The following is a 13,102-nucleotide window of genomic DNA, read 5'->3' on the forward strand; positions in this document are numbered from 1 at the left end:
ATACTTGCCAATATTGAAACTGATTCGATAAAACCCAGGTGTGATATAATCAACAATGCCCATCAAAGGACCCCTACGACCATCAGTATTTGTGACTGAAGAACCTAGGAACATCCACATGCTAGAATCTCAGCCAGTGAATGATGGACACCATTGGGTGTCCTTCCGCATCTCTGGGTGTACCTCCATTCCTGATGCAGGAGTGCCACGAGCAACATCCAAGACATGGGTTGTGATTGGAGGGTGGGTGTGTTGACTGTTACTTGAAATTTCCGGGGGATTTATTGGCAGCCGCCTTAGCAACAGCTGTAAGATGTGCTCCAATTATGCCAATACAATCTTTTTTGGGTCAAAAAATGAGATGTCAGGATGAACTAGAACCAGTCAGTAACAATGTAAATGAATAAACTGAGCTATAAATTCTTGCTGAAGAAATTAGTTTGTTGGTCCAAACCAAATAGAACAGATTGAATATCGGTTATGCTTGGGTGACTTGGTATTGCTGATACATCATCAGCACAAACAAAAGGAAGCAAATAAACCTGTATAAATTATTTACGAATGCGGACTTGTTTAAAAAAGGTCATGCAGTGCAATTATCCAAGTAACTAGGAGATTAAAATGATCCAACTCATTTAAACAGAGCTTAGCTTAACTAACACAAAACAGTCTGAGTTTGAGGAACAATGGAATTGGAACTTGTCAACAAAATAGAATATTTTTATTTTTCCAGGACTAAATGTGGACTCTACAAAAGATCGAACCAAGAAACATTCAAAAGCCAAACAGAACATCAAAAGAAGGAGAGGTCATAATTTACCTCAGGAGGATTAGCATACTGTAAAACATAAACCAGAATTATGATAGCAATACAGAATAATGCTGAAACGTTCCAATAAAGGGAACCCAAGGACCATATTCTTCTCCAATCTGAGTTTTGCTCAAATCTAACAACAAACTAGAATGCTAGCACGACCCTCAAAAGTCAGTACAAAGCTTTTCAGGAGATTCCACAAATCCTAACCGATCACATCTTATCAGACAGAATGGAATGCAGATCAGGATTAATAGAATTTTCAGTTATAACTTTCAACCAGTTCAAAGATTATTAGACAATGTTCCTTGTAGTGCAATGATGCTTTGATATATGAAAGGCAAAACCTGCCTGTTTGGAAGCAATGCCTTCTCTTGTATGTACGCATTAAAAGTCACCTAAACCACATATAAATGTAAAACCACATGTAACGCAGAAAAGAATGGCTGGAAAACCTTTAAATGCAATAGGAAAAACAACGTGACACTAAGACACCAAGCATACATGCAGAAAAAGAATGCGAGGAAAATGGGACGATCATCATTACAGGCATGAACCATATGCCACAATTCTTGTCTTCCTCCTTTCCGCCATTCCTTTTATCTTCCCTTCCCCCTAGTCACTGCCATACTGTGACATAACAACAATAGGCGATCCCTTCCTTGTCCTAGTCAGGAGAGAAGCCAGTTAGCCAAGGGGCATAAAGGAGTAAGTGATGATGCACATCATGGTTATAGGCGCTATAAAATCTTCTCAATTGAACTCATGAGAAGGGCTCCTCATTGGTAAGTAGATATCACACCCAAAGGATGCCATGCCACATACGGTGATTCTTACAAAACTTCAGCATAAATCATTTTTATCCTTATCATCAAATGGATCACATGAATTGATTCTTGCAAATACTGGAAGTCAATCACAGATATGTTTAATTCTAGTATCACAGGATGCATGCTCATGGCACTTCAAATATCATAATTAAAAAGATAATTGTCTTACTTCAAACTAAATTTCTTTTTACATTGTTTTTGATGCGGGGTTTTCACCCCGGCAACAGCCTTAGTCCCAACCGAGCCGAGCAGAAAGAGACCGCGTCCCCCACGAGGTATTGTCCGCTTTGGGCGCTCTGGTCCGCGCGTCCAGCGCTGACGGAGGGAGACGTTTCCGGCCCGCGCGTCCAGCGCTGACGGGGGGATTGCCCTCACGGTTTTGTCCCACAAAAGGGCCCTCGTGAGGAAAAGGCTTCGCCCTCCTCATTATAAGGCACGGAACCTTTCCGCTCTAGCCGATGTGGGACTAAATTCAAGGCCCCCTCCCCCCCCCACAACATAGCCCCCCCAGCGGGAAGGTTCCGGCCAGGTTTTACCCCAACGGGCCCCCACAGTCCTGGAGGGTAGTCAATGGAGAGAGGAGGCTGGCCCTTCCTCTAGCGCCATCTGATGCGGGGTTTTCACCCCGGCAACAGCCTTAGTCCCAACCGAGCCGAGCAGAAAGAGACCGCGTCCCCCACGAGGTATTGTCCGCTTTGGGCGCTCTGGTCCGCGCGTCCAGCGCTGACGGAGGGAGACGTTTCCGGCCCGCGCGTCCAGCGCTGACGGGGGGATTGCCCTCACGGTTTTGTCCCACAAAAGGGCCCTCGTGAGGAAAAGGCTTCGCCCTCCTCATTATAAGGCACGGAACCTTTCCGCTCTAGCCGATGTGGGACTAAATTCAAGGCCCCCTCCCCCCCCCCCACAACAGTTTTCATCCACAACAATTATTTGCTTGCTTCTATAAATTGTATACATTACATGTCCGCTATTGACAGACCCATTTACAAAGGTAATGATTCCTCTCAAACAATTTTCCTTGCACCAGTTGACCAGACATGCTTCAGTTGCTTACCCTATTAATAAAGATTTAACGCCACCAAACAAAAGCACTGTTTGAATCTTCCTCAGATAATCCAAGAATTCGTTATCCATGTTGGATTCTCCTTCTCAACTATCTAGTTTTAGTTGTCAAACACATATTATATGTCCTCAGTTGTATCTTATACAATTGCAATTTGTGTAAGATAAAAGGAACGAATTATGATTTTATGTCTGAAAACCTTGCACACTTAGCTTGTTGCAGTACATGTGTAGCATGAGAAAATTCTGCCAGTTTGTAAAATAGGAAAAGACACCCAAGTGATCCATGCATATCATACTCTAGCAGGCCTTCCATACCTACGACATAAGAAATTTGGCATAGAGCTGCAGTGGGTAGGACTGTCATAAAGAAACTGCCAAATCATGGTATGGATGTCATGCATTTCATTCCAAACATGCCATACAAATAAACAAATATGTAAAGAGTGCTAAAACAAAGCAAGGCAGTTAATATGATTTGATGAATATCTAATATCATGTGTAGTACCACTGAAAAAAGAAAAAACACAGACAGCTTTAAAAAGGATGCTATTGTGAAAGAAGACTAGACAAAGTAGCTACAGTCAGTCACTAGCAAGATTCTGTTGTCGAGATAACCATGCACGTCGCATTTTAGGCAAACCCAATGCAATAAAGAGCTCCCTGTATTCTTCCTTCAAGAAGACATCAAGGGCAAACATGTACAACTCGCTTCCTTGCTGTATGTCTGACATCTCATTCAACAAGTGTATGCACTCTCTGATGCTGTATTCTTCCCTAAGGGCAGATGTTGCTGTGCTCCTTGACTCCATCACCTCATAGGGATGATAACGTTGTCTGTCAAATTTTAAGGATCCTAAATCTCTCTTTCGTTGACAAAGCGAGATTGGTGGATCTTGATTCATCCTCCTACGCTGCAATAATGGTTCATTTTCGAACTCACCCTGAGACAAAGTTGGTGATTCTTGACTCCTCACCTGATTTTCAGGAATGGCCTCATGGAGAACATAGTTATTATCTGGACTCGAGGTTGGTTGAGATGGACCCTCTGCATCAACATTTGACATGATACCCTGAGAGTGTTCCAATGTGATGGCCCCACCCACAACACCTCCTGAAAATAATGTGTCCAATAAGTCAGCTAACGGGAGCCCCTTGTAACGAAATTGAGTGGCCTCCGGGTGCATCTGCAACAAAAAATGTAATATGCCATGAATCCACTGAGGGAAAGCTACTAACCAGATTAAGCTAAAATCGTTTAAGAGAATACCTGTAAGTAATTAGACCACCATTCATCACTCATGTTAATTGTTTGAGTATTTGGGTCCCATCCACCTTCAGGAATATTTCTTCTTAACTTGCTCCAAATTTTCCACTGGTCTTTCATGCTATCCCAATGGTTCTTAAATTGCTTTTTGTCATACCTTATACCAGTTCTCTCGTAGAACTCATCCATAATATACTTCCAACCCTTCTTATTTAGATGTGTCCCAGGTTTATTTCCAGCTACAACCTGGTCTAGGCACAAAGTAACAAATAACTTGTGGAACTCAGGCTTCCAGTGGGCTTTGATTTTAGGAATCAATACATGTCTCTCCCTTTGTTGGTTTGCCACATATAACTTGATCTCTGACAAATCACTCGCAAGTCAAAACAGTTATACTCAAGTATCAGACTAGCTATATAATCTAATCTTTCGGAAAAACAAAATTTCGAACTATGCATCTAAAGTGGGTGCTTTTCAATTAGTACAGTATGCCAAATAGGAAGATTTAGGACTGATTGTTCTGACAAAAGAGATGCATCCACCATAAAAATCCTGGAGCCCTCTATATATAGTGTAGCAAGCATACTATGCCCCACTGATTATAGGTTCATAGAAAAGCTCATCTTCACTCAACCAGTGACGGTTGGTAACTAACTACATCACATGTCTCCCTCTACAGACAAAAAATTAAGGACTACACGATGCAATGACAATTTAATGGAATAGAACTATAACTAATTTAGGTTCTTTTCAACAATGTCCACATTTATAGATTATAATGTATCGTGTCTTGACTTTCATCATATTCATGAAAATCAACCATAAGTTATCAAGCCAACACAATGGATAGTCATGGATATCGCCAGAATTATCTGTGAAATGAAATAAACTGAATACCAACTAAATATAACAAAAAGTTGGAAAGCAAAAAAGATGACATCATTGAAAAGAGAGTGGAAGCATTTGCCAGTCAGAAACATCAAGTATATGCCGCGATTAATACCTCCAGGTTTATTTGATTGACTGACAGGAAGCTGTGCAGTCACAGATGGGCTCATTCCGGCCTGGGTCTCGAAAAGCTTTGCAAGGCGCAATTCAATTATTTTCATCTCCTCCTTTGCTGCTAGCTCAAATTCAATGATGGGCCTATTCAGGTAACGTTTCTATAACAAGGCACATTCAGTACATTAATGATAATTAAGTAAATCATATGCAAGAGAGCTGCCCCAATACAGTTTGCAGTACACGATAAAAGCATGAATCAGATATCATATGATTATGTAGCCACCATTATCAATCCGGTAAACAGATAATTCAAATTTGAAATGGAGGCATACAATAGAAGATGATTCAATCTCCAATTTGCAGAGAGCATAAGTCACATGAGCATATCAATAGAACAGACTCTACATTTCAAATTTAACTACTGACACGAAGGTACCCCAAATATTAAAATATACCAACCTGCGTCCAACTTGCCAGAACAAAAAACCAACAAAACATTGAGTTAACTGATTCAATATCATTAAAGTTACACAGCCTAGAAAAGCTTCCACTAACAAGCACTGTCCATTCTAAAGCTAATGTAACAGGAAGGCCTCTACACAAAAGACCTAGACAAAGGTTAAAATAGTCAAACTTGAAGTGCAAAATTTAAATTAAAAAAAGAAAATCCATAAAAATGTACAAACTACCCAGATTTTTATTTCATGTTAAGGATAGCTGCTACCAGGTATGATAATTAACTGTTTTGCATAGCTAAGTTCATATTAATTACAGTATTTTACTAAGAAGGATCCATAATATGGAAACTAGCTATTTGAACTAAGAGCTCTGAAAGAGGTCCACCTGTTAGTGACAGCAAAATATTCAGAAAGGAACCAAGTTTTACACAACAGATATAATGTGTTTTATCATTGTAACAACAATCTTGTAAATTAAACCAAGCTGTAGCATAACATTTGAAGGGAACCAATCTTACAAAACCCAAATGAATAAAATCAGGGAAGTAGAACTAGTCAATAACAAATTCTTTGTATATGTTACCAAACTTGTGCCCATGTATGGATGTATGCATGTGCGCACATATTTATACACATGAAAATATCAATTCTTCATGCATTCTAGATTCAACTTTTTTAATAGCAGAAAAATTATTATTATTATTTCCAAAAAGAGTTATTTACTATCTTTATTATCAAAAAAATTATTATCTCTTGATGAGTAGCATAGACAAGGTTGAAGAAAGTTTTGTTATTCATGCCATGACAAGCAACTAGAAAAGTTGATGAACTTTTCAATCTCCTCTCCTGTTAATCTTTTTTGCTATATTTTCTGTTTTAGAGTCAAGTTTTCTTTTGTTCAAAGGGGCCAATTTGCAAATTTAGGTTTCAAGTAGGTGGGCAGATGATAAGGAATTAGATGTTAATTTATTGGTGAGACATTGATCTTATTTTCATCTACAATTCAATTAACCCAAGATTTAAGTTTGTTTTGAGCAGCAAGGGTAGGGAATACCTGCTTAGAGAAATTTTAGGCTGCGTTTAGAAGAGGAATAGCATCATTGGAATAATTTATTCTTAACCCTTTCTATTCCGATTACTTTACAGACTAAATGGAATAACCCTAAATTTTGTCTGGTTCAGAATAAGTAATTCCTGAAGTTATGTGTGAGCGTTGTTTGGTTGAAAAAATTGGAATAAGAAGGTTAAAAGTGACTTTTATGTAAATTGGACAAAATTGCCCCCTATTTACATGAATAAAATATTAATTATATGTAGATGTAATAGAAATATATTATGATATTGTCTTTGTGCTATGATAATGGTATTAGTTTTAATAAAAAAAATCTCATATTAAAAAGGCACATACGAGGCTTCGAATGACATCATTTCTTTCTAGAAATCCAACCAATATCATCGACACTGAATAATAGAGCCCAATAGTAATGGCCTGCGGACATTTTCAAAAAGGAAGAAGAAAAAGAAAAGAAAGAAACAAAGAAACAAATCAACTTCACCAGCAGCTTCAGCTTTCTATTACCACAGGCCTTGAAAATGTCTCAGGCTCTAATCTCCATTCTGAAAATGATTCTATTGGTTCCTAAACCGCTTGTCACAAGTTCAAAATGCTAGTATGAAGTTGTTGATGAAATAACCAAGTACCATGGTTGTATAACCCACATGTTTAGCCTAATACAACCAAATGGTATGACTAGCGTGAAAAAAAAAAGAGAGGTACAAACGGTTTGAGGAAGTTGTGCTTGATGTTATATCTTGTGAAGACCTCTAGCATGTACTGAAAAATTCTTTTGAATTCTCTTATCCATCTTTTTATTATTTTTATTTTACTTAACTTTAGCCTCATTACAACCTTTTATTATTGACCTTTTTGATCCTAAGTGGGTTTGTGGTAAGAATGGTTGAGTTCCCAATGGTTGGTGATCCTATCATAAGATCAATGCTTGTTTGTTGCTTGTTCATGAACACTTGCCTTCTCATATATTTGTGTGAACACCCTTTCTCAACTCCATACAGAGACCCCTTACACCAGTTACTATTGAATATTATACCTGTGAGATATGGAGTTGAAGCTTTTGTTTGAAATGTTCTCGATGTTGTATGTGTCAGGGTTGGTGGTAAGATGGTTACGGCTTAGAGTACACACACACACGAATTCTGGGAGTTGCTCTTGATGGACTGATTTTGATAGTATTGTTGATCTCTTGCGAGTACTTTGTTTGTTATACTTGAATATTATTGCTTAGCTCATGCAAAAGCTGTCTACACTGGGTTGGATATAGTCCGTTCTTTTTCTTCGCTTAAATTGCTAGGGACTAGAAATAAGCTGGTTGGGAGGTGTGATAGGTGCATGAAAATGTACCTTTTAACACTACCACTTTAGGCTAAATTGTCAAAACTTAAGCATGATTTGGGTATTTTTATGATATTTTTCTAATTTGAGCTTTACTTCACAAAGTGTCCAAGTCTTAATTGATTTTGGTGATTTTATTGTAGGAATGGAGTTAAGGAGATTGAATATCCCATTGCAGTCCGAATGAAATGAAACTTAGTGGGGATGAAGTAGACATGTTGAGGTTTCATATGCATCAAGAATCAGGTCAATTGGAGCTCCAGAGAGAAAGTTATGAGATTGCAAAGTTAGGTTTCCCTAAACCGCCAGCCTGGGCCCTGACAAATCAGACCTTAGTGTAGTATTTTGATGATTTCGGGAGCTACAGAAGTCCAATTGAGATGATTTAAATTTTGTTGGAAACTAGACTTCCAGAGCTTTCAAATAACTATAAGAACACAAAATTTGAAGATTAGATGCGATCTGGAGAGTCTCCCGAACTTCATGCTGACGTTGGTGCTCGAGGGTAAAGTCAGAAAAACACATGCAAACGTGTCTAAGTCGTGTTTTCTAGGATTTTTAGCCCCAAAATCATATATATACTTGGAGGAGCACGCCATTCTGAAGGAGAAAAGGCTGCATTACAAAGAAATCATCAAGAGGAGCCAAAAATTCATGGAGAGCTAATTCTTTGGTGAAGCTAGGGATGAACTCGCTTGGATGATGGTAGTTTCATTTATATTTGATCTATGTAATAGATTCTCATGTTGATACAATTCTTGTTTATCATTTCTCATCAATAGATCTTACTTGTGTTGGGATAATCTTGAACCTATTCTTTTCATAGATTCAGCCATGTCTTTTTCTATAGAATTGTTGAGGTGCTTGATTATATCTAGATTTGATTGTTTATCCAGTTAGTGTGATTTTTTGCTGAAATATTGCCATTGGGTATATTTTTGTCTTTGAATCTGAGTCTAAAAGGATAACAATCCTTGGTTTTAAAAGAGGAGAATGATTTTCTAGAATTACCACTAAATATTTTGATTGTAATGCTATATCTTCCGATTAGAGAATCTGGTGCTATGATCTCTAATTGAGTTATCAAATGGATCAAATATGAATGGAATTACCTGATTCAAGTGAGGAATTCCCGATGTTTTGCTGCCATTAATTCTAGTCACATCTTTTCACTACTACAATCTAATTGTCAATTTACTTTTAAACATTCACATCACATTTTACTGCTTTGATATTTTCTTTTAGTTTTGTAGTTCCTTTTAGTGTTCCTACCTTCTTCTTGTGGAATCGACACCCCAATATATATTGCGATAGCCGCGTTATTCTTTGGGCGTAATATCTTATTAGTATGCTCATTTTTAAATGATTACGCCCAAAGAATAACGCGGCTATCGCAATATATATTGGGGTGTCGATTCCAAGTCATAGAAATTATACAGATCAAAATTTATAAGAGAGGGGGCAGAGAGAGAGAGAGAGAGAGATCGGATGAGAGGGAACCCCATATTGTCTTATCTTATTACCAATATATACATAATCTGATTCAAGTAATCTGGTTAGATCACTCAATGACAAAGGATCAAGGAGGCATGATCCTCAACAACAATCCCCACAGTGGTCCAGTGCAGGATGTTGACAAGGGCAACTAATCCAATCCTAATCTTGGACCCCTTCTCCATCTAGACATTGTCAAGGATGACGGTCTGGGTGATGATGATAATGTTGTTGTTGATCTTGCATGGCAGCCACCAATTGCCTTGCTAGTGTTGTCGAAAGTGACGATAATGACAAATTCTATCTTGATCTAGGACACATTCCCCATCTAGGCATTACCCAGGATTGTGATCCCAATGTCAGTGAGAACATTGTCACCAATCTTGGTGTCACCAACGACCTTGCCGGAGCTGTTCAATAGCGGTGGTCTCACCAATGATGGTTGACTCACCCATAATGGTTGTCTTGCCAATGATGGCACTAATGCCATATCAAGGACATCACGCTGGATGTTGTGGGAGAGAAATCATGAGCGAAGAGAGATAATGAGAGAGGAGGGATAGTGGGCATTTTTGGGAACGGAAAGGGAAGTAGATCGTGGAATAAACGACACCTCTTCCAGTGGAGTAGTTTATTTCAGGATAACCTGGTTAGCCAGGTTTACTCCATATTTGACCAAAATCATATATTTTGGTGTAAATGGGATAAAAATTTGGTGTTCAACGGAATAGTTGGGTTAGCTAGCTTTTATTCCTTGATATTCTACTTCCAAATGCAACCATAGAATGAGTTGTTGGCATGGTTTAACTCGACTGCAGAGTAGAAACTTCATTTCCACTTTCCATTGTGGGGATGAGCCTAATACATGGCAGACCTTGAGATTAATGTTTAGCCCATAATGACTTTGTAGCACGTCAGTGAACAACCTTACCTGCATGATACAAATTTGATCATTAAGCTCCAACACGTATCGCACTAAGCTCTATGGTAGAAACAAAGCTCTTGCTATATAACCAAAGTGGTCCACATTCATGAGTTGTTAGTCTTTGAAGCGAGGGTCCCGCTCTTAGAAGAGACAGGGAAGGATGGAAGAGAACAAACATATGAAGCAATGGGAAGATGGGGATTAACAGGTTGAGGCTTGTTAAAGGGTACGTATTCAGCCAGCTCGGCCTCAAAAAGGAGCTAGCCATGTGTTGTTCCATATTTATTGGCCAACAACCTCTCAAACTGTTATTGTTTCCTTTGATTGTTTCTTTTCTTCTCAAGGTCCTGTCTAATCTTCCTTATTATTCTTAGAAAAAGTGTGGAAGAGCCTTTCTTCCATTACTATCTCTAAATAGTTAAGTTGGCTGCTTTTGGACTTCACAGAATTGCTGCTGACCATAAGCAAAGATAAACATCTTAGAATACTTTCTTCTCAATCTTTTTCTTCTATCTTATAGTTTCTCCAACGTGGGCCTGGGGAATCACCCCTTTTGGGTTGGAAATCAGTTTATTGCAGATTTTTAAACATTTTCAGCTTTTGAGTTTCCTTCTAAGTTTTCAGATTTAACCATGATTTCAGGCTTTCAACTCAGTCTGACCATCAGAGAAATGTATATTGGCAAGTTCGGACAAAGATTGAAGTGTCCTAAAGTAAAGAAAGAGATGGGTATTTTCAAACTTGATGCAAATCAATGATGCAAAAGATCGCATGTGTTACTTTGTCAAGTTTTATATGCTTTTATTGATTAACAGCCGATATCATATAATGATCTCATATAACAGAGAACGACAAATTGGAGGAAGAATCTCTAAAGGAAAAAAGGACTGAATCAACAAAACTTTGCCTGGTAGTTCTCCAAAGATTGTGGTATAAATAATGAACAATTTGCTTCAAGCTGTTAATTAAGTAAACTAATGCCACGTACTTCTAATTGTGGATTGAGAAAAACAAAAATGCCTTTCTGAGAAGCAATATTAGACAGAAGTCATTTGTTAAAATTTTACACTCTGATGAGTTTGCACCATATTTCAGATGTCCGGTTTAGTACCCTATCGGTACAAATCGTCATCTACTAGCTAATTTTTCTACAGCAAGAACAATAAAGATATAAGGGAAAGCAATTGCATCTAAACATATACCGAAACATATCCAGCACAAAATAGAACAAACCTGACCTTCAACTCAGCTAAGATTTCTGGTGCGGCCCTCCCAGACGCACATATCAGAAACACAAACCCGAACTTCTCCCTGTATCGAGCATTCCACAAGACCAACTCCTAACCCAAAAAAAAAAAAAGCGTCACTTCACATTCTCAAAATCCCATAAATATCGCCCGCACCAGAAATTAAGAAAGAAAAACACCGGAAAAGAATCAACTTAAAGTGGACCTCCATAGTGGAATCGGTAGCAGTAGCCAGCGCAGTCGACTGCTCTTCCTTGGTCCACCTAATCCACCAAAAAAATTTAAGAACCCAAAACAGTGGAGTATAATAGATCACGGACAAAGCGAGTAAGAAGGAAATGGGAAAGGGGCTGACTGGGAGATGGAGGGGGATGCGGCGCCGATCGCCGGATGAGCGGTGAACGCCTCGAGCCATCCATTCACATCAATCTGGAAAAAAAAAAAGGAAAAGAATCGATGAATCAATAGGGGAGGCGAGAAGAAGGAGCAGATTATATGGGGTTTTAAAGGGGGAAGGGGATTGAGGACCTTGTTGAACCAAATTTCTCTGGCGGATTGGAGGGCGTGATCGAGATCAGAGAAGGGGGACGCGGCGGCCATCTCTCTCGCGAATCTTTTGCTACCACAGCAGCTGAGGAAGCCCTGCTCCTTCCACAAAGCTTCCATTTTTTCCTCCCTTCCTCGGACTCCTCCGGTTCCGAAGCACAGGGGGAGGTGGGGAGGGGATTTTACTTGATAAGGGAATTTATGCATAGGTCCCTACACTTACCCTAAATTATTTACTAGTTCCTAGAGTTTATAACTAATGTAATGGCCGCAATACCGGCGATTTCGCTTTATAGAATATTCCCTTGTTTTCTTTTTTTCTTTTTTTTTGCTGGAAAAATATTCCCTTGGTTGAACCATCAATTACTTATAATTTTCTCTGCTACCCCTACCACTTTAATGCAAATTCGGCGTTGCTAGAAGCCGACTCCGTTTTAGACAGTGAACGTTGAGGAAAATTCATTTTTAGTCCGTTGTGAATACTGAATTACTTACTAGTCCCTCGGCTATGAGCAACCTATAAAATCGGCGTACTCTCTGTGGAATACGCCCGGGAAAACTGTTTCTTGAGTCCTTTTTGAATAGTCCCTTTTGCTGGCAGGTAGGGGCAACTTTACGTGATTCGCTACGCCTGCCTGTGCCCTATCCTGCTCTATTGCCTGCACATTAGCGGCACTTTCAGATAATACGAATTGCTACATTTTGCTTGTTTCTATATGATAATATGCACCGTCGGTTGTTGTGCTCCCAGCGGATAATGGTAAGAGAGTAAAAAACAAATGGTTTCTTAGTTAATAGAACTGCAACCGATGCACTTGATCTGTCCATAACGGAATATTTGATGGATGTTGTGTTTTATCAACTATGATTTGAAAGAGCATGCAGTTGAGTTTTTCGAGTATAGTTCTTTCATCTGTAAAATACAATCCCTTCTCATCTGTAATTTATGAGAAATTCATGCTTGTAAGTCAAAGTTTGAAAATATAAATAGAACGCGTTCCATTAAAAGATGAGAATGAGAATGAGAAGGGGGAGTGAGAGAGG

At 38.9% G+C, this 13,102-nt stretch overlaps 1 protein-coding gene across 4 annotated transcripts; it reads right to left on the reverse strand.

The window, feature by feature from the left end:
• Window positions 1-173: 173 nt before the first annotated feature.
• Window positions 174-12,249, reverse strand: LOC103704686 (L10-interacting MYB domain-containing protein-like). Of its 4 annotated transcripts, none has more exons than XM_017842176.4 (8): window positions 12,041-12,249; window positions 11,868-11,941; window positions 11,718-11,775; window positions 11,504-11,605; window positions 4,977-5,136; window positions 3,977-4,335; window positions 3,289-3,893; window positions 174-306 (listed from the first exon to the last, which is right to left on the reverse strand). In XM_017842176.4, exons 1-7 carry the CDS (start codon window positions 12,176-12,178, stop codon window positions 3,291-3,293), a joined length of 1,494 nt encoding a protein of 497 aa, XP_017697665.2. In that variant the 5' UTR covers window positions 12,179-12,249; the 3' UTR covers window positions 174-306; window positions 3,289-3,290. The 4 variants fall into 4 exon arrangements, with proteins under 4 accessions (XP_017697665.2, XP_008786305.2, XP_008786306.2 ...); XM_008788083.6 differs by having other exon boundaries at window positions 204-339; XM_008788084.6 differs by lacking the exon at window positions 174-306 and adding an exon at window positions 1,345-1,481.
• Between the last annotated feature and the right edge of the window lie 853 nt (window positions 12,250-13,102).

Source organism: Phoenix dactylifera, chromosome 6 (assembly GCF_051530095.1).
Source record: "Phoenix dactylifera cultivar Ajwa chromosome 6, Ajwa_hap1_PhDact_Kaust_v1.1, whole genome shotgun sequence".
NCBI lineage: Eukaryota > Viridiplantae > Streptophyta > Magnoliopsida > Arecales > Arecaceae > Phoenix > Phoenix dactylifera.